This window comes from Sceloporus undulatus, unplaced genomic scaffold (genome assembly GCF_019175285.1).
Source record: "Sceloporus undulatus isolate JIND9_A2432 ecotype Alabama unplaced genomic scaffold, SceUnd_v1.1 scaffold_17, whole genome shotgun sequence".
Taxonomy (NCBI): domain Eukaryota; kingdom Metazoa; phylum Chordata; class Lepidosauria; order Squamata; family Phrynosomatidae; genus Sceloporus; species Sceloporus undulatus.
This window is the reverse complement of record NW_024802939.1, coordinates 2,464,665-2,486,927: the sequence shown is the minus strand read 5'-3', so window position 1 is coordinate 2,486,927 and position 22,263 is coordinate 2,464,665. Positions and strand designations below refer to the sequence as shown.

The following is a 22,263-nucleotide window of genomic DNA, read 5'->3' as shown; positions in this document are numbered from 1 at the left end:
TTAAAAATCCATTGACAATTAATTTTGCCATTTTATAAAAGGGACACCATTTTACTATGCCATTATATATAATGGGACTTGAGCATCCACAGGTTTTGGTGTCCACAGTGGATCCTAGAACCAAACCCCAATGGATAACAAGGGTCAATTATATCTCGCATTTTACACATGAACATGTTAGATGTCATATAATAGTCAAGATGCTAATCTCCAGGAGCCTGTACCAATCCTGTATTCTTCAAGTATGTGAAACTATAACTGCAGTTATTTCCAGTCAGCATGGCCAAGGTGTAAAATGTACAGCCAGGAAATAATTACTCTAACAGGTTTCATTTTTTGTCTTCAGATGCCATCAGATATGAATTTAGACATTCTAAATGTAGAAAGTAAGAACATGTGATTCATTTGATTTGCCTTAGTAGTACTTAACTGTTGAAACCTTTAACACAAATGAATCTTATATTATTGAACAATACTTAAATATAAGCATTCCAGATTTATGATTATGGGGCACTGTTTTACTGCGATCTCAGCACTTTCATCAGGTATGTAATGATTAGTAGAAAATCTTCAGTTAATTGTATTCTGTTTTTCCTTTGGGAAGCCTTTATCCTACTGCCCTTCTGCACTGCCATGTTCAGTGCATGACAGTAAATATTGCATGCCTTAGTTCCCAGGTTAACTCTTTTGTCTGTGACTTTTAAATGCCCTGCTTTCATGTGGGATAGCTATTTCTTAAACAGTTAGCATATTTCAAGTTATAAAGCAGTTATATAACATTCTCAGTTCTGATTTAGATTAGCCTGTGAAACTGTAATTCAATAACTGTTTCTTTTTTATGTTTTAACAGAATGCCATGATGACCTTTGAAGAAGAAAAAATGCAGTTGGCATGTGATGACTTAAAAGCTACTGAAAAACTATGTGAAAGTGAAGAAATAGGTGTTATAGAAACAATAAAAAATAAAATTAAGAAAAATGTAAGTGTAGCATCACTTATGTATATATGAATGTGTCCTGTACCATTATGGCAACTGCGGTCCTGTACAAACGGGCAGGAAGGGGCGGTGAGATGCCGCTCCTTTCTGTCCCAGATCGGTGCCACGGCAAGTGCACGCCATGGTACCAATCTGGCTTCCTCACAGCCAAAAAGGAGACAGAAAAACTGGCTCCTTTTTGTGCCTCTGAAGAAGTTCCATAGCAGATGCCAGGTGGCTTGATCACATTCCTTTGGCACAGTCCTGTTTGGGCACTGCACCAAAGGGATATCATCAAAGCATGCACCATCTGAACGGGTACACACAAAGATGGCACCTGGGCAGTATGGGGAAAGCTTTGAGCATGTGGATGCTCAGCCCTCACCCCGCCCACAGACTGGCGCTTTTCACCTGTCTGTGCTGGGCCTGCTTTTCTAGACAGTCTTAGTCTTGCAACAATCCTGTAATAATCCTGTAGAGATAAAAGAATGATTATTCCAGGACCACCTACTAACTCTTATGGCTGAATGATGTCTTGAAGCTTGGTCCAAGTACCATATAGGCTCATCATGGCCCATTGGTTGCCTGTGGGCCTCTACTTGGCTTTGAAGTTTGGCTACTCTTCCTAATCAAGCACCAAAATGCAACATATGAATTACAGTACAGTAGACTCTTGGTATCTGCTGGGGGTTCCAGGATGCCCTGTGGATACCATAATTCATGGATGCTTAAGTTCCATTATATATAATGGGTTAGCAAAATGGTGTCACTTGTATAAAATACCAAAATCAAATTTAAAAAAAAATCAAGTTATGGATAGTTGAATTTGTGGTTGCAGAATTTGTGGATAGAGTGGGCTGAATATTTCTACTTAATAATAGTAGTATGTTGCTGTTTTAGGTGGTAAAAGTTGATGACGTTTCCATTTCACTTAGCACCACCACTGTGTACAATTAGTTGGCATGTTTGCACTGTTAAATTGATAGGATTAATTTTGGCTAGTAATCTAGTTGAAGTATTCCATTGATGCTGTTTATCTTTGCTAGCTCAATGGAACTAATGCAGTATGCTGCATCATGTATAAATTATTTAAGCTCTGGCTCCCTCTGAGAACATCCTGCATTATTAATGCTGAGTGTATAAAGTCTGGGCAACGTGTCTCGTTTCACTATTCCATGTATTTTCTAGTGGGAATGTGAGGAAAGGGTCTTTATTTTTTGTTCTCATTGTGCAGCTTCATGCTACAGATTAGCTGTAGCAGAGTCCCAATTTAAACAGCCTCCATGGCTCAGATTATTATATTTTTGCCAAGGACAGAAACATCCTCTGTTGTTTGAAAAAAGAAGAGTTGATATACTTCTTTGTTTTATTTTATTTTTATAATTGTTTTTGTAAAATGTGTGTGGGGGTGAGTACTAATCTAATCCATTCCTTTAACTGTATAACTTCTGGGCTGTAGCATGAATCGTGCACACTGTGGTTGCCTTTCTGGCCCACAGCCTTCTCCAGCAGGCCTTGCCACCTTTTCTCTTAGCACTGTGTTTATCCCTTATTACTGGTATTTCCCTGCTCAGAAATGAAGAAAGACAGCCTGTGCTGTGCAGAAAAATCCTGCTGGTATCTCTGATCAGTGATCACAGATCAGAGGGCGTTTAAAAACATTTCAAATTTAATGCTTCTACATTTTAGTGAGTTGGATGGATATTTAAACTTCTGAGTAGGCATGTATAGAACTGAGCTGCATTTTTCATGGTGAATGTTGTTGCCCATGGGCTTACTGCTGAGTAGACATGCATAAAACTGAAGTAAGTTTAGGTTCTTTTGATTTTATATATGGCAGTTACATAATAGAAAGTTGTGTACTGTACTGCACTGACTAAAATATGAAGAAAACTTGGATTTTGTTCAAAATGGTGGTCTGTTCTACTACCAATATTCCCTCCTTCACAGCTATTCCAATATTTCTGTGGAATGGCAGACTGATATCAAGTAAGTTTCAAAATCCATAATGAGAGACATGGCTTATATAGTTTCTTTGTGTATTCATCCTGACCAATGGCCTGCAGTTAGAAATGTGAAACTCTCTCCCCTTAGGAAAGAGAAGACAGAACATGTGGGTTCTGTCAGGTAGATCACTACCATGATGCACTTACAAGTGAACACTAAACACAAGTTTTGGTAACATATGAAGATGTAAAAAAAATGGCAGTTTCCAAATGAGATATAGTTTTGAGCCATTTAGTATGAAATTTTCATTAGAACTTCTTTTTGGGTCTTTGTTCAACATCCACATGGAGGTCTGTTAGCCAAACTTACAAAGCTAAGTTTAGCGTGTGCTCACTTTTCATGAATTGTAATCAAGGGGGAATGGCTCTCACCTTCCCATACTGAGATCTGTTTTGATCACCACAGAAGGTGCTAGAGCTTTGGTTGGAATAGGGGTAGTCTTTTAATTGTTATTAATATTATATTAATATTTCTTCTTGTTCATGTTTTCTGAAGTTGACTAGAACTATCTCATTACAAATGAACACACATTACCTATGTCAGGAGAATTTAAGACTCGTGTGGCATTTCGTCTTTTCATTTATGGTTCTCAAACAGGTTGATGGTCGAAAGGCTGCCCCTTCCATGATTGATCGACTGCAGAGGCAGATCATTGTAGCAGATTGTCAGGTTTACCTTGCTGTCCTCTCCTTTGTAAAACAAGAATTGTCAGGTGAGCTGTGATTTCCAGTATTAACGAGACTGCATTTTTTCAGGTATTTGGTTGAAAGTTTTTTACTTGCCGTTCCCCAGGTTCTTCCTTCTCTTTTATGGAAGAAAGTACCAAATCTTGTCCAACTTGACTTGCTTATGATTGACGGCCTACAGTTCCTGTAACTTCCTTAGTCAGCTTGCTTAAAGAGAAGCCAGCCTTTCTCTTCCCTTTGTATACTGTAGAGTGTGTGAATGTGTTTGGGTGATTTAAATGCATCTTTGGAACATCACACACTATTGTTGGTGTTATTTTTGTTTCTGTTAAGACTACTGGTAGAAATAGAAACTTTAAACTACTAATTAATTAATTAATTAATGGTGTGATTACACTCTTTCTAGTCTTTTTGTTACCTTAGCTACTAGGAATAGTTTAGAGTTAAGACACATCTCATTAACTCCAGTTCACAAGAGCTTCTACCACAGTAAATGTGTTAGTCTTTGGTACCACAAAGGTTTAGTTGTATTGGTAATAATTGTGAGCACTTAGCTAAATTCAAGATACTTACAAAGGGTTGTTTTGAAGTGTACCACATATCCGTCAAAGGTAGTGTGGAATGAGTAGTGTGTGTGTATGCTCAGCCTTTCCCTTCATGCTTACTGTAGTATTACTGAATAGAATTGTATAAACATTTCCCTTGTGGTAAACCACATAAAAACTGAACAAGCAATGCAGCAGAAAGTGGGTGAGCTGCAGTAACAATAAGCTCCTATTAAAGCAAAATCATAGCTGTTGTCTTGAATGTTGTATTTTAACACACAGCTTCATTTAAGTTGGTAACTCCTGCCCCCATTTGTTCAAACTCTAAATCTGTTTCAAAGTATTTAGTAGTTTAACCAATTTAATGAGTTATGGTTATAACAGCCTTGTATACAATGCCTGAATTCTGTTGTTAGTCCCATCGAAAGAACACCCATTGAATCAATTAAATGTGTGTTGACAACAGCTCCAACAGTTGATTCATTAGGTTCATTCTAATTCGGACTAACCAATAGGATTTAGACCCATGTAGTCTTTTTTTTTTTCCTCACTCTCTGTGCATGCACAGCATTACATATGTTACCCAGGAAGGCAGTGACAGTCTCCTCTTTTTTATAATGTCATATACTTAGAAATTGCTTAATTCCCTTTCTTTTCTGTTTTCAGAATTGTATATATGCTATTATGCGGCTATGAATTGGAACTTTCTTTTCTTTGGGGAATTCATCTTGTCTTTCAGCTATAGCTAACAATTTAATACTTTGTATTTACAGATTGCTATAGTTCTGGGATCACTACACTGTAGTTTCATCATTTTAAAAAACCCTTTCTCTTTTACTGAATTCTTCATCTTTTCTTTTTCCAACTCTCTAGCTTATATAAAAGGTGGGTGGATCCTTAGAAAAGCCTGGAAAATCTACAATAAGTGCTATACAGATATTAATACACTTCAGGAATTGTATCAGAAGAAGATAACTCAAGAATCCTTGACTTCTGATGCTGCAAATGATAATCATATTACTGCAGAAGGTGTAACAGAGGATTCGCTAAACAGACTGAAAGGTGCCGTTAGCTTTGGATATGGACTTTTTCATCTTTGCATATCCATGGTGCCCCCAAACCTGCTCAAAATCATCAACCTGCTGGGTTTTCCTGGAGACCGGCTGCAGGGGCTTTCTTCACTGATGTATGCAAGTGAAAGTAAGGACATGAAGGCCCCTTTAGCTACGTGAGTAGCTATATTGCAATGTTTTGGTAATAACTTAGTACTAAAAGTAAGTAAATTGCAAGCCAACATAAATTAGGAAGTACTATTTTGTCCTTTTTTATTTGAAACATCAGCAAATAAACTAAGAGCAAGTTGTTTCTTGATGTATCATGGTTTATGAAACTGGAGGATGTAGTAAGAGGACTTTAATTCACTGGAGGCTTAGTGTATCCCCAGCTCTTGCTGAAAACAAATTCTGATATTCAAATACTCATGAAACAAACACTTTTACATTCTTTGGTAAACTGTTTCCTTTTTCCTTTTTAAAGACTTCTAATTGAAGCTGATAATTATATCACACACACACACACACACACACACTTTTATGCTTCTTTGTACACCAATGATAGAATACTGTTCTCAAAATACAGATGCTTTGACTGAGAGCACATTGTAATCTCCATCCAATATGCAGAACATCTGCATTTGTGCTTTGCTGTTCATTTTAGTAGAGAAGGATATTTGTAATTACTGTACACAAATGTAGCTCCATTGTCTCTTCAATTGAATGTGATACCTCTGGGGGAAAGAACCTCTGTTTCACAGAACCTATTCTTCCAAAAATCTTTTGCTTAGGATGAAATACTTTTAATATGGTCCATTTTTGCTAATGAAAAAATATGTTGTGAAGTTAAATTACATTTTTGCTAATGAAAAAATATGTTGTGAATTTATATCTACTGCATTCCTTTTGACAATTTGCATATGCTTGTTCTGGTATCAGAACTCCAACCCAATGAACTGAAATGGATTGCTATGTTCTTCCATTCTTTTACAGTGGTACCCTGGGATACGAATGCGCCGCCTTACGAAATTTCCGGGTTACGAAAAAAATCCATTTAAAAAAACTGTTCCGGGTTACGAAGGTTATTTCGGGTTACGAAAAATTTTTTGGTGCTTTTCGGCGCTATTTCGCACGAAATCGCGGCTTTTCCCCATTAGCGCCTATGGCTTTTTCGCCTTACGAAGATTTTCGGGTTACAAAAGCGGCGGCGGAACGAATTAATTTCGTAACCCGGGGTACCCCTGTATATGAATAAGGCTCACCTTACATCCCCTTTTGGTTATGTTTGGATACTGTGGCCCAATCCAGAATACAATTCCATAAAGGAGTTTGTATGTGCAAGGGATGCATATTGAGGACTCCCTCCTTCAGAGGGAGTTGATGTTGAAAGCCCCTACATGCTGCATATCTCTCTTCAAACTGAAGTGAAGAAAAACAAAGCTAGGAGAGAAACAATTTTTTGAAAGTGCTTTTGTTTATTAGCAGAAGAGCCCACTGTATTTGATAAATTTCTTTAGCAGAGCTGATTATAGAGATGTGATAGTTAACTATAGTTAGCTACAGATTTTATAGGAAATAGTTAACTATAGGAAACTTACAGGTTCTGAAAACACAATGCATTGCTACAGGACATATTTATTATACATGCTTCAGAAACCGTGTGTATGTATGTATATATGTATGTATGTGTGTTGTGTACTCATATATCCTTAGGCTGCACTCCTAGACCTCTTTGTACACAGTTGTAGGAATAGGTCTAGAAACCTGAGGTGTTCTGACTTCAGTTTTTACAGTGTAACTGATCAGTTTTTACCGTTTAACTGATCATATGTCTGACTTGAAAGCCAGTTTTAAATGGTTGCAGTAGGAGAGGGGGAAGCAATGGATTACTTTTCCAGTGGCTTGTCAGAAGCAACAGAAATGTCTGAAACATCTCTGGTAGCATGCAAAATTCTTTCCTGGCTTTGTGAGATTCTGTAGGATGGCAGTGTTAAAAGTGTAAAGACATTTTTAAAAAATCAAAATATCATCTCTTCTCACTGATTTGGGTATTAAACATAATATTAGTTTGGAGAGGAACTAGATCTTCAGTCGTATGTTGGTCTTGCTGAATTATAGAATGAAATAATGTTAATTATCTTTGGATGTGTGTATGTGTGTGTCCTTTCAGACTAGCTTTGCTGTGGTACCACACAGTGGTTCGTCCTTTTTTCGCTTTGGATGGCAGTGATACCAAAGCAGGATTACAAGAGGCTAAAGAGATTCTTCACAGAAAAGAAGCTGCTTATCCGAACTCATCTCTCTTTATGTTCTTCAAGGGAAGAATACAGCGTTTAGAGGTACTGTGGCTTTCGCTAGTGATTCTGTTGAATCTAAACAGTTTCAGATACATGGTGACAACTCTAAAGGAAAGGGTGTTTATTTGTTTGTTTATTTGTTTTTTTAAAAAAGCCTCCAGCTTGCTTAGCTGTTCTTGTTACCTTTTAGACGACGAAGCATGAGACTGAATGATTTATCTTAAATAAACAGCAGGTTTCTAGTGCTCATAGAAATATGCAGGCAGTGGTGGATTTCAACATAGAGCATTGCCTTTGGCAAAAGGATATTCATATTTGACTACTGTTCTGTTGGTTCCTGTCAATCCAGTGTTTTCCTGCCTCCTGCTGGGAGAAGAAATGAGGTGCTCTGAAATTATATAGAACTAGTAAGAATAAAGCAACACCATTGAGAGTCAATTTACTGCTGCTAACTGCCTCATATGATACAGAACATGTCCATAATGTTGCTCTTAAGTGATCAGCTGTACTATTGATTAGTAGGTGCAGATCTCAGAGTTTTATAAGACAAAATTATAATATATGATTTTTTTCTAACTGATTGAAAGTAGAATAATGAAAGAGATACTTTGAAATAGCAATTTTTCTGAGGGAATTATGGAGGTACTACAGAATGTTAGATAGACATAGCAGTTGTTACAGTTATACTTCTCTTTTATACTATATCAGATTGCTCTTAATTTCAGTGACAAATTTGTATTTATTTATTTACATTCTTGTTTTGATGATAGGCTTGTTTTTCTCTCTGTAGTGTCAGATCAACAGTGCCTTGACATCATTTCATACTGCTTTGGAACTTGCAACTGATCAGAGAGAGATTCAGCATGTCTGCCTATATGAAATTGGTATATAATAATACTAATATCTTTTCTTTCTGTTCCATTTAACCGCTGCTACTAATACCTGAATAGAAAACATTGAGTTTATAGCACAAATTATATTCATAAGTTCCTTAACTGCTAATTAGAGGCATCCTTTGGAAATACTGAATTTTCCTTATATATAATTTCATGACTTATAGCTAGGGAACAAGGAAAGAGGAGGTTTCGTAAATCATTAATTTATTGTGCCTGATTTTCTATTGGGGTATAAAGATTCTTTGAAATATGTGCTCATTTCCTCCGTTAGCACACATACTTCCAAAGTTAATGTTATGAAGCTGAATATTAGCTGTGAGATCAAAATGTATCTGTACGACTCTATATGTATCTATAGATATATAGATACAGATAAAAATAATATTTTATGAGTTGGATTCAGGAGAAAACTAAATCCCATTGATTTCACTGTGTCCAATCAAAGTATAGTAAGTCTGAATCCAACTTTCTCTATAAAATTAAAAACATAGTGAGAGCTCTGCTGGATCAGTCAGGAGGCTAGCTACTCCAACATTCTCTTCACAGAATGGCCAACCAGTTGCCTATGGTGAGCCTGCTAGCGGGATACAATTGCAATTGTACCTTCTGTCTTACATTCCCAACTAATTGACCTATAGAGGCAAACTGTCTCTGATACAGGAGTATGTATCTGATAAATAGGCAACCTAGCTTTGAAGCATGCCTTGTATACATAACTTCATGGCCATGTATAGTTAGAACCAAGTAACTGTATTCATATTATTGAAAAGTGAGTAAATGCAAAATGGATGTTTTATAACCTTCCTACTTTTGAAGTATTTTTATTGAAAGAAGCTTATAATTCCTTTCAGTGCATAGACTCTTTCTAAAGCGATTACATGTAGACTTGTTTGGTTTCAAAAGAAAGTGGCATTTATTGTTTAGTGAGAGTATAACATTTCCCAAGTTTTAAAATGTCCAGGCATTAAAGATGCAGACATTCTGTCCACCAATGCTGTCAGCTTACAAACATTCCATCCATTATTGAAATGGCCTGTGGCCATGGAAGGGGCCTGTGACTTTTGGACAGTGAATGTGTGGCATTTTGGCACTGACTGGTCAAGATTTACTGAATCACTTTGAGATGTCATCTCCTTCAGATGCTTGTACCTGTTTTTGTTATATAGTAGCTGTACTAGTGCAATATATAATTAATTTTATTTTTGTATTTAAAAATGTTTTGCTTGTTTTTACAGGATGGTGTAGCATGATTGAAATGAATTTCAAGGATGCATTTGAATCCTTCGAGCGTCTTAAAAATGAATCAAGATGGTCCCAGTGTTACTATGCCTATTTAACAGCAGGAAAGTATCATTATGTGATTAGGATGTTCATGTGTATGAGTGAATCAATGATTGAATACACTGATTCGTGTATGGCCCTAGTAAGTTTCATCAAATAAAATTACACATAGATTAATAGATCACAATATAACAGTGGCAAATATCCATTATGTGTGTACCTCTATGTCATTTCCATAAACAGACTGAACATCCCTAATCCAAAATCCAAAGTGTTCCAAAATGTGAAACTTTCTGAGCACCATCATGACACCACAAGTTCAGTGATTCAGTGTATACAACTTTTGTTTCATACAAAAATGATTTAAAATATTGTATAAAATTATCTTTAGGATATTTGTATAAGGTGTATATGAAACATAAATAAATTTCATACTTAAGTGTAGGTTCCATTTCCAAGATAGAATTGTAGAGTTGGAAGGGATATCTCATTATGTACATACAAATATTTCAGAATCTGAAAAAATCCAAAATATTTCTGGTCCCAAGCATTTTGGATAAGGGACACTCAATCTGTACATTACTACAATTCATTCATTCATAAATTAACCCCCCCTCACACACACACAAAGTAGCTGTGTACATCTGCATAATCTGATAGCCATGATACAAAAATGATGAGGCAAGAAAGGAAAGCAAGCAAATGTAATAATTTATTCTTCATTTAAGGTATGTTGGAGTTCAATGAACACATGAAGTGGCCACTGAGGAAACATGGATCTCTAATAGAATACACTTTTTTTTATTTTATTGTAGTGTGTCAAGGTGCCACTGGTGATGTGAATGGTGCACAGAATGTTTTCAAGGAAGTTCAGAAGCTATTTAAAAGAAAAAACAATCAAATTGAGCAGTTTTCAGTCAAAAAGGTCTGTTTTACATGCCAAGTTGACGTAGTATTGTGATAATAATGGTAATGTATATCAGTGCCTTAAAAATGATGGGTTTTGAACAACTGTTCCTAGAATAAAACTTCTGAGTCTGTAAAAGTGTGGGCCCATGGGTGGATAATATCCAAAATATTCATTGTTGGGATCTTAAAACCACTCATTTCTATCAACATGTGGCTTTGTCTGAGGAATGAAAGAATGTGGTTGAATGAGTGTTAAGACTCTTAATAGCTAGTACACAGAGGTATCTGCACTAGGGTCTGTATTTTGGACCACAAACCATCCTTTGATGACAGCTAGTTAGGAGGTTTCTTTCCTCGTGTTGGAGGAAGTTGCACTATCAGTGTCACAGTCTGTCATTGGCTGTGACACAGTGCACTCTTGAATGAAGCTGAAAGGTGTATGTATGGATTGTCCACCACATTCAAAACCTTGCTGGTTTACACTTGCTGGGATGTGATGTACAGTGGCACTATTTTGTCAGACATTTTTATCTGGCTTGGGAGAGGGCTGATCACTAGGTCTCTCCTGCAAAAGAAAGGGCTTTGTGCCCAATGGATCCAAGGCTCTCTCCATCCTGCTCCATTATTGTACTTGAAGCTGGAACAGCGCTAGTTGTACAGTTATACTTGCTGTGTCTTCTGTTGGTGGAGCACCTTTTTTTTCTTCAAGGAGAAACATCTTCATCTAATCCAACCTTCCATTCCCTCAAACAGCTATCCAAGAGTGCTGTATAAACAGGAGCCTGATCCAGACAACAGTATAAATGCACTCATTTGACATCTCACTGAGTAATAAATGTGGATTTTATTGAGAAATGAGGAATTTTTCAGGCTTAGAGACTCATTAGTCCCATCACTATTCCCAGCTTCTGCCAGCCTAGCAGTTTGAAAGCATGCAAATGCAAGTAGATAAATAGGTACCACTTTGGTGGGAAGGTAAACAGTGTTCTGTGCAGTCATGCTGACCACAGGATCACGGTGTAGCCTCTGACAGTGTTGGGTCTTTGGCTTAATAACGGAGATGAGCACCACCCCCTATGGTCAGACATGACTTGACAACCTTGTCAATGGGGAATATCTTTACCTTTTAGAGACTCTGTATTCATACAGAAAAGTATCTTTAATTGAGATCCTTAATATTTGCAATATGTGTGCAAAAATAAGAAAGCTGCAGGTTATTACATTTCAAATGTGTGCATTATTATTATTATTATTATTATTATTATTATTATTATTATCATCATCATCCAAGGTTGAAGAATGTTGTGAGTATAATCATGTCATGTTGTTGATTGTAGTCATGTCATGTTGTTGATCTGTTTGTTTCATATGAATTTCCACACCAGGAGGAAATTTTGTAGGCTATGAATCAACTTTTAATTGATTATTCTTTCTACTATTGAACATGAATAGCTGGTTTGGGAAATGGAAAGAAACCAGAAGCCTGGCAGGCTGTGTGAGTCCAGCAGTTATGTCTATAGCTGAATGTATCAGTTGTAAAGGGGAGAGAAAATGGAAGGAAGGAATTGGTCTGTTTGATTCTCAGCAACTTACAGTACCTGTCAGTTGAGGTTCAGTGTATGTGTATGTGTGGAGGAATGCATGTCATAAGATTAATTTTTCCGTTTCATGTTAAATTCCCAGTAGCAATCCACTACTAAGGTTTAGGACTATATAACCAGTCCTGATCCTGAACTATGGAGGATCAGGAGGAAGGAAAGTGAAAAAGAAAATAGAGTTGCCCTTGGTAAACCCCCAAACTGTATTACAGTGTTATTATTCCAGAATAACAGGATCCTTGAGTAGCAACACCCCAAATTCCTCTTGAGGTGAGGGGTGCACTGTGACATTTTGTTATAAATCCTTTATGACTGTTCTTCAGTATTTTTTGACTGCTGCTTTTTACCATGATACTTTAAAGCGTCTTCTTTTTATGCAATTTGAAATCTTTAATTTACATTACCACAATGAAAACATCTTGTCCTTGGCTTTGATGGGGGAGATATAACAGTTTGTGCTCTTTGCAGGCAGATCGATTTAGGAAACAAAAACCAACCAAACAACTCTGTATATTGGCATCCATTGAAGTACTGTATTTATGGAAAGCTCTTCCAAACTGTTCCTTCACCAACCTACAGCACATGAGTCAAGGTACAAGATGTGACTTCTGTCTCCTGTCTTTTGCACATGCTCTTGTTTCCTTTCTCAGACAACACATTTTTCTGTTATTAACGTTTGTTCCAATCTTAAAGACAGAAATTGGCTTACTCATCTAATAACTGACATATTAGAAATTTGTGTCTTTAAAATAATAACCATAGTGTGTTTTCAAGAATCAAGTAATGGAAATGCTCTGCTTCTGGAATATCCATCTGCCTGTATTTGGTGGGAACCTCCTCTCCCCTGCCCCATGGCAGCTCATCTTACTCAGCGCAGACCCTCTGTGTAGCACTTGCAGTGAGTGGAGGGACTGCTATGGGAAAGAAGAGGGCAGTAAAGTTCAATTTGCCAGCCCAGATCATAGGTCTGAATCCAGAACTTAGGGCCAGAGCAGACAAGTGCAAAAGAACAGCACAAGTCCACTCCGGCCACAAGCAGGTTGGGTCTGCGCTGACCACACGACTTGCTCCCAAAGTGGGCCATGGCTGCAGAACCCAACCCATGCTGCCAGGAGCCAGATTGTCCCGACTTCTTTTTGCTCTGGTCCAAAGAACTGGAGTGCAGCTTTGGAGGTGTGTGTCCAAAGCAGCCAAAAGCCGCTTCATTTGGCTCATCTGTTCTGGGCCAAAGTGTATCTATGGTATGTTATGGTTTTGGTGACATGATCTGTTTACCTGCCTACAAAATATGTGTGAATACAGAGAAACTTTGTCTCTATATGCATGTGCAAATTCCGTATAATTGATAGAGGAAGGTGAATGGATAGATAAAGGAAATAGGATGAGAGCCAGCTAATCTTGTTCTTAGATCTTAAACATTTGTAGCAGTTTCATAATAAGCTTTGCATTCTCTTTGGGAGATAATCTCTCCACCTAAGCCAGAAAATGTAATTTTTATAACCATGGTTAGTGCTCTTTTTTTGAGAATTGTCACAAAATAATTCAAGGACAGAAAGAGCAGCAAGCACAAAATCACACACGCCTACATGACACCTGAAAATTGGAAAATGACATTTCAAAACAGTCCTGCTACAATGTATGTCCAGGATGGTCATATTAAAGATTTTTATGAGGATGATGACCACATTACTTTGAAAGTCTTCATGATAATCCACAAAGTGGAATTATTTGCTGCTCTGCAAGGAACTGATGTTTTTCAGAATATCCAGCTGCAAAGTGCTTCATAGCTGGTTGACCCATTGAGACCCCATTGGAGTTTGTTTTGCCTGTCTGAGAGGTGCCTTAGTCCCATAGGGCCCGAACAGACAGGCCAAAATAAAGTTGCTTTGGGTCACTTTGGAGGTATGCTGTTTAAATCATACATGCATCCTAAGAGGCCGGAAGCCGCACCAAAACAACACTCCAGTCTTAAGGACTGGAGCACAGCTTTGGTGCAGCTTCTGGCCTCTTAAGATGCATGTGTCATTTAAACAGCATACCTCCAATGTGACCCGAAGCAGCTTTATTTTGGCCTGTCTGTTTGGGCCCATAGTTATGCAGTGTGGAGTAATGATGGATCTAGCCTCATTCCTATAAACTCCTATAAACTCACAAGACAGGCTGGAATGTGTGTCCTCTTGGGTTGTGGAGAGAAGTAGGACACCAACAAAGCAGTTAGTTGTTCCTTGGCAACCACGACTAAGAAAGGTCATCTTTAATTTCTCCAAATTCCTGGCATAGGAATTAGCTTTTTGCAGAGGAAGTTGTCAGCCAGGTCAATAAAAGGCTTGTCATAAATTTGTGAAGAAAAATATTGATTGATTATTTTTAAAGAGAAGAGAGGTTATAAATATCAAGTGTTTACTGAGGGAACAGGATAGTACAATAGATGGGGGGAGAAAGAAGTTGAGAACTACTGATCAGCATTTAAATAGCAGCAACTGGACTATTAATAAACAGTAGTATGAAACCTAATTACAGTACATAGCATTAAAATTTAAGGGAGTAAAGTATACATTAAAGGTTGACTGGATTTTTTTTAGAAAGTAATAAACAGGCAGAGAACTTCAACTAAAGGGCAGCTTTTCATTCTCAGTAACCTGTTACAGACTGCCAAAATAAAGCTGCTTTGGGTCTCTTTGGAGGTATGCTATTTAAATGATGCATGGGTCCTAAGAGTCCGGAGGTCGCGCCAAAGCCACACTCCATTCCTAAGCACTGGAGTGCAGCTTTGGTGCAGCTTCTGGATTCTTAGGATGCATGCATCATTTAAACAGCATACCTCCAAAGAGACCCGAAGCAGCTTTATTTTGGCAGTCTGTAACAGGCCAGTGTCATTACTAAGAAATCCCTGTCTCTCCTTTGTGCCTGTCTTGTGAGTTTATAGGATAGAGAGCTGGTCTTCCAGAGCCAATTGCAGAGGCTGGGTAAGATCATACCAAAGCAGGTGGTTTCTGAGAAACTCAGCCTAAACAGTTGAAAACATCAGCACCAGAATTATGGATAATATCCAGGAACAAATGGGCAATCAGTGGAAATAGAAGGATATAGTGTTCGCTAACCGAGTAACACAATTTGCACTAGTTTTTGTTTTGCAGCAATACAGGTATTCTGTCTACTTAAAGGCAATGCTAAAATAGCTAAATCTGAAGGATGAAGGATTCATTTACACTTTAGAAATAATGCAGTTTCATACCACTTTAACTGTCATGGCTCAATTCTAGAGAATCCTGGGGTTTGTGGTTTTGTGAGGCACCAGCACTCTTTGGCAGAGAAGGCTAAAGACCTTGAAAGCTACTAATCCCAGGGTTCCATAATGTGGGGCTATGCCACTTAGTGATGTCAAACTGCATCGTTTCTACTTGTTTCCCTAGTGCCTGCCTTCCTGCCTGGCTTCCTTCCTGGCCACAGTGCCCAAAGTCTTTCTACCTTCTCTGATAGCCTACACAGCAATACTTATACTAGCATAGTTGAACAACAGGATTTCTGGTCATATGACCATTGTACATGCCATACTGCATATGGCACACTCTACATCTACACATGAATAGTAAATAAATGAGTTAGATCTTTAAAACACTGTTTGGTAGATAGTATTTGTCTTTCCAGTCTTGGAGTGTAAGTGTGGTTGCAATTGGAAGGCCTTGATGAGTGTGTTTATGCCAGGTTTGGAAAGCTGCATTATCACCCCACCCTCCAGCCCCCAGCAAGACCTTGGAGGTCAGCATTCCCATTGTGCACTCTATCCTCTGATTTAAAGGGGGAGGGGGGAATTATCATTTCACCTGTGGTGTGAGCAAGGAGTAGTGTTAAGGCTCACAGAAGAGTTCCCTACCCCTAAAAAGGCAAGCTTCCTCCTGCTCCTATGTGAGTGGGGCTGGTCTGCTGAAGGCAGGTAAAGGTGAAAGTAATGCTTTCTCAATCTTCTACTGCAGTCTCTGCCTTTTTCTGGAGGATCAGCTTCCTCCTTTGCGAAAAGCTGAAGCAGGTGTGACTAAGTTTTTGTAGTTGAAAACAAGTGATTAGTCATGCCTACTTCAGTTTTTCACAAAGTAGGAAGGATGGGAAAGGTGAGTCCTGGCAGGTACAGGGTATTAATTCATATTTGTTGTTGTTGTTGTTGTTGTGTGCCTTCAAATTGTTTTTCACTCATGCAATCCTAAGGCGAAACTATCATGGGGTTGTCTTTGCAAATTTCTTCAGAGGGGGTTTGCCATTGCCATCCTCTGAGGCTGAGAGCATGTGGTTTACCCAGAGTCACTCAGTGGGTTTCATGGCCAAGCCAGGATTCGAACCCTGATCTCCAGAGTAATAGTCCAGTGCTCAAAACTGCTACACCATGCTGGCTCTCACAAATTCATTTGTTGAGTTATAAAAGTGACCTGAAGGTGACTTGAGAGGAAAGTACTGTATCGTAATCTAATCACTTCCATCCCAGGTTACCTTTGAGAGGGCATAGAAATTGATGCCTGTCCATCTTCTGCAGGAAAGACAGGAGGGGCAGTTGCCCATCCCTGCAATAAAATATTAATATCACATGCAATTGTTCTGTATTGATCACTTTTTTCTTGCAGTTCCTTTGTGCTTATGGATTCACTCTAAATCCTTATGTATTTTACTCTTACTTAATTTCTGCAAATTATGATGTCAATATTAATAAGATGCTGATATTTCTAATTTCAGCTTAATTTATGCAAGCCCAGTTTGTATCATGTAAATATATTATGGGTGGGTGCTAGTATTTGTATTTAAGATGTACATTCTATGTTTGGTAAAGGAAGTTATTTGCTTCAAGCTGTAGTTCACTGATTCTTTTATGTCTGATTTTTTTTTTGTACAGAACTGACAATTGGAAGTGGTCAGATTTGCACTCTTTGTCTAGTTCTTAGTTAGAGTAGAAGGAAATGGAACATCCACTGAATTGGGAATGTGGTTTAAAGCTTTCTTAGCAGCTTTCTCAACTTAAATTGGTCAACATCAGTTCGAAGCATCATAGTTCTAACATGGGGGATTATGGGGTGGGGCTTAGGAATTAGGAACAATAACTCACATTTTAAAAAATGAAAATTTCAGCCTAGTCTTGCTTTGTGCCCCAATAAAGCTTGCCAAGAAGTTGATGATTCTACTGTTGTTGGTTTGAAGAACCTGCTGCTTGGTGCCATACATAAATGCTTAGGAAATGCCGAAGATGCTGTTCAGGTACATTTTTGTTATGCATCTAGTAAGAGCTGAAAGATGAAATACGTTAATGTGTTTTGATGTTTCAGATCAAGTTGTGTGAATTAGCAAGGGAAAATGCACACCTTATAGATATCATAGCAAATGAAAATTCAAAATTGTGCAAAATGAAATAGCTAGAGAATGGGCACTAGAGAATGGGACTGACTCCTGTCTAGTAGAGCAAGACCATCTGACTGAACCAAAAAACAAAGAGGATATTACAGAGTTTTTGTTTTTGTTTGGATTTGTTTAATCAGAGCATAGCCAGGACATTCTCGCGTGCTGTAGTCTTCTTCCCCTTCTGGAGCTTGCCCCTTCTTAAGCAGTGCATCCCTGCTGCTTTCCCCTATCTGATACCTTAAAAATCACATCCTCTGGGATTAGAAGCCTACACTGGTCTCATCTTTTTCCCTGTGGCCTTTCCTTGACCTCTTAGGTTTGTTTACTTCACCAACTTAATTTTCCAGCTAGTTTCCATTTCATCTTCCTCTCAATTCTTTAAAATGCACTTCACCTGCAATGGACAGATTTGCCTGCTGCACACTTTTTCTCATTCTAGTATCAGAGTTTCCCAAGAGCAGGGAATTTCTCTCAATAAAATTTTCAACTAATTCCCTGCTCATTATGCTTTTCCAGAGTGAACACTGGATTTGTGTTTTTCTCTATAAAGAAGATTTATATAGGGACTAAAAGGCTGTTAAACCAGGAAAAGCAGAGTAACCTCCACCTTGCACAAAATTAGCATGGATTAGGTGGCGTACTTTATTCAAGATTAGAATCCCTTCAAACAGAATGTGTCATATGCAGAGAAACAACCACAGGGAACTAAGCATGGTTTAGTTCTCCCTTCCTTGATGAACGGGGCACTCACTGTGATAATTGGGATTGGCTTGAACTCTGAGGAAATTAATAATTTATTTGGATAGGAACTATAGTAACAGAACATAAGCTTTGCATGCAGAAGTTCTCAGGTTTAAGCACTCTCATCTCCTATGAAAGGGATCAGGTAGAAAGTTCTGGATGGATGGCTTCTGCCAGTTGGATAATGCTGAAACACACGGACCAAATAAAGCATTTTCAAACCGCTTTGAAGGTGGGCCGTTTAAATAACGCACACCTCCAAAGTATACAGAAACCAGCTAGAAGCTGCGTTATAAAAGCCGGAGCAAAAAGAACCTGGAATATTCCAATTTAGCCCGCAAAATATGTACCTTCAACCCTGCATATAAATGCCCTGACACCAGAGCTGTTTTAAAGAAGTGATCTATCATAACTTTAACCCTAAAGCTGCATATAAACGCCCCAACACAGATATGCATTTAAAAAAGATGGAGCTGCCATACCCCAGCAGTTGGGGCAGCAATACAAAAAAATGAAAGAGTGACACTTCCAATGGATGTAACAACAACATACACAACCAGACAGTCCAAGAGGGGGCATGGGGTGAAGCGGGCATGAAGAGGGTGGGTCTCCATGATTGTGCTTTGCCAGTGTTTTACTAGGTACACTGATGTGCTGATGCCCTGTACCCATGGACGATTGCAGGTGCAACTGTGTGACCATTCAAAGGGGCGGCCCTCCAATGGAATGGCATCTAGGCAGCAGTTGCTGGTAGTGTGTTTGTGCAACAGTGTGCATAGATGGTGGGGAGGTGACAAAAAACAATTACACTGCACTGGATGCTGCACCACGTGGCCAGGCCGTGTGCATTTGGGCTGCCTTGGGAACAGCCTTTGCAGTCAACCGGATTTCGAACTGCTTTCAGAAAAAGCAGGTTCAAGATACTTTTTCCTGCCTTTCTGTTTTCCCCCCTTATGGACAAAGTATTCCGACTTGCTAAAAGATCACTTCCTATTTTAAAGACTAAGGTCCAAAACACACTGTAGAAATAATCCAATTTGAGACTGCTTTAACTGCTCTGGCTCAATGCTAGGGCATTCTGGGAATTTAGTTTTGTGAGACATTTAGCCTTCTCTGTCAGAGTGTTCTGGTGCCACAGTAAACTACAATTCCCAAGATTCCCTAGCACTGAGCCAAGGCAGTTAAAGCAATCTCAGACTGGATTATGTCTGCAGTTTGTTTTGGATCTTTGTATCCTTTACTACATGTACATTTTTCCCAATGTTGTTTTGATTTGACATATGGACCCATTTCAAACTGGCTTTAGGGCGGGATACGGAGTTGAAACTGCCATGGTGACCCTAGCTGATGATCTCCATCTGGACATCGACAGGGGAAGTGTGGCCCTGTTGGTGCTCTTAGACATCTCAGCAGCATTCAATACCATTGACCATGGTATCCTTCTGGAGCGCCTGAGGGAGCTAGGTATTGGGGGCACTGCGCTCCAGTGGTTCCGTTCCTATCTCTTGGGCAGATGCCAAACGGTGATGCTGGGGGACATTTGTTCTCGCAAAAGGGAACTGACATCTGGTGTCCCTCAGGACGCTATTCTGTCCCCCATGCTTTTTAACATTTACATGAAGCCGCTGGGAGAGACCATCCGGAGATATGGGGCGCAGTGTTATCAATATGCCGATGACACCCAAATTCACTTCTCTATGTCTCCGACTGCTGCAGTGACTAGGGATGGCATCTCTCCTCTGAATGCCTGCCTTGAGTCTGTAATGGGATGGATGAGGGGAAACAAGATAATAATTTAATAATAATTTGTTTTATTTATATACCGCTATTCCAAAGATCATAGCGGTGAACAGCAAGTAAGCTAATTAGCAAGTAAGCTAATTTGTCCCCAACAGTCTGGGTACTCATTTTAGCGACCTCGGAAGGATGCAAGCCTGAGTCGAGCTTGGGCCCTTTTGCTGGTCTTGAACTCGCAACCTTGTGGTTTTGAGTGAATGGCTGCAGTACAGGCATTTAACCACTGCGCCACCAGGGCAGAATCCAGAGAAAATGGAGGTACCCAAGTCCAGACAGGAAATTTGCCACCCAGTCCTGGACGGGGTCACACTTCCCCTAAAGGACAAAGTTTGCAGTTTGGGAGTAGTACTGGACTCACCCCTACAGTTATCATCTCAAGTAGATGCGATGGCCAGGAGTGCTTGGTACCAGCTTTGGCTGATATGCCAACTGCGCCCCCTGTCTGGACTGAAAGGACCTTGAAACTGTAGTACACGCACTGGTAACCTCTCGTTTACATTACTGTAATGAGCTCTACATGGGGCTACCTTTGCACCAAGTTTGGAAGCTTCAGCTAGTCCAAAATGCCGCAGCCAGATTGGTCACTGGTACCTCAAGGTCAGACCACATAACACTTGTACTAAAATCCTTACACTGGCTGCCAATTAGCTTTCGGGCGCAATACAAAGTGTTGGTGATCACCTTTAAAGCCCTATATGGCTTGGGCCCAAGTTACTTAAGGGAACGCCTCTCCCGACATAATCCGCCCCGCACTCTCAGAACATCTGGGAAGAACCTACTTGAACACCTCAAGGTGAGATTAACATCTACTCACCAGAGAGCATTCTTGGCTAGGGCCCCAAGGATTTGGAACAACCTTCCGGAAGAGCTTCGACTCATTCCCACCTTGGACGCCTTCAAAAAGGCGCTGAAAACATACCTCTTCCGGCAAGCATACCCTCCTGATCTTTTATAGATTCAACAAGTTCGCTACCTCCCGATCAGGAGTCTACCTCAGGCTGTGATAAATTTTTATATTGTACCAATTGTTTTTAGATGAGATATGTTTTATATTGTGATTTTAAATAACTGTTATTAGTATCATTGTGTTTATATAATTCTGTTGTAATCCCGCCTCGATCCATCGGGAGAGACGGGACAATATAAATAAAACTTATTATTATTATTATTATTATTATTATTATTATTAATCAGTTTGGAAAATTAATTGGTTTGAAAGCTGAATAATGTTGCATGTTGTAATGAGATCTTTTGTGTCTAGAGCAAGAGCTTATTTTGTTCTTGGAAATATTGCTGTGTGTTGAATGTGTTTGTTTTCTTTTGCAGTTCTTTCAACAAGCCCTTAAGGATGAACTGTGTCGCCAAAACAACTTGTACATTCAGCCATATGCTTTCTATGAACTAGGTTGTCTTTTATTAGAAGATGCTCAGGTAACAAAGCATGTGAAATGGGCTAGGATATAGGTTGAGCTGCTAGTTACAGCTTCATATAGTTATGGTTACAAGTGATCTAGAATGGGTATTTTTCACATCAAGTCTATTCTTTCTTTCTTTCTTGGCTGCTTTTTTGTTGGGTATGTCCCTGCATTCAATCTTGCAATTTAATGCTTGTTATTGTTATAGTTGGCCCTCCATATCCACAGATTCTGCAACTACTGATTCAGTGAATACATGGCTTGAAACTACATGTGAAAGGGATCTAGGAGTCCAAGTAGAACACAAGTTCAACATGAGTCAACAGTGCGATGCGGCACCTAAAAAGGCCAATGCAATTTTAGGCTGCATCAGTAAAAGTATAGTGTCTAGATCAAGAGAAGTAATAGTGCCACTATATTCTGCTTTGGTCAGGCCCCACCTGGAATATTGTGTCCAGTTCTGGGCACCACAATTTTAAAAGGATGTTGAGAAACTGGAACGTGTCCAAAGGAGGGTGACTAAAATGGTGAAGGGTCTGGAAACCATGCCCTATGAGGAACGACTTAAGGAGCTGGGGATGTTTAGCTTGGAGAAAAGAAGATTAAGAGGTGATATGATAGCCCTGTTTAAATATTTGAAGGGATGTCATATTGAGGAGGGAGCAAACTTGTTTTCTGCTGCTT

At 39.0% G+C, this 22,263-nt stretch overlaps 1 protein-coding gene across 2 annotated transcripts in view; it reads left to right on the top strand.

Annotated features, from left to right (window-relative positions):
- Positions 1 to 22,263, top strand: part of LOC121917418 (tetratricopeptide repeat protein 39C-like) — a 65,916-nt gene that overhangs the window by 35,853 nt on the left and 7,800 nt on the right. Inside the window, exons 3-12 of one of the 2 annotated variants that reach the window (XM_042443366.1) lie at positions 851 to 979; positions 3,581 to 3,695; positions 5,088 to 5,442; positions 7,437 to 7,605; positions 8,354 to 8,447; positions 9,695 to 9,802; positions 10,556 to 10,665; positions 12,716 to 12,839; positions 17,388 to 17,485; positions 21,491 to 21,595. In XM_042443366.1, coding sequence (XP_042299300.1) covers positions 851 to 979; positions 3,581 to 3,695; positions 5,088 to 5,442; positions 7,437 to 7,605; positions 8,354 to 8,447; positions 9,695 to 9,802; positions 10,556 to 10,665; positions 12,716 to 12,839; positions 17,388 to 17,485; positions 21,491 to 21,595 — 1,407 coding nt within the window. The remainder of the gene's footprint in view (positions 1 to 850; positions 980 to 3,580; positions 3,696 to 5,087; positions 5,443 to 7,436; positions 7,606 to 8,353; positions 8,448 to 9,694; positions 9,803 to 10,555; positions 10,666 to 12,715; positions 12,840 to 17,387; positions 17,486 to 21,490; positions 21,596 to 22,263) is intronic. The other variant, XM_042443367.1, reaches the window with a different exon arrangement.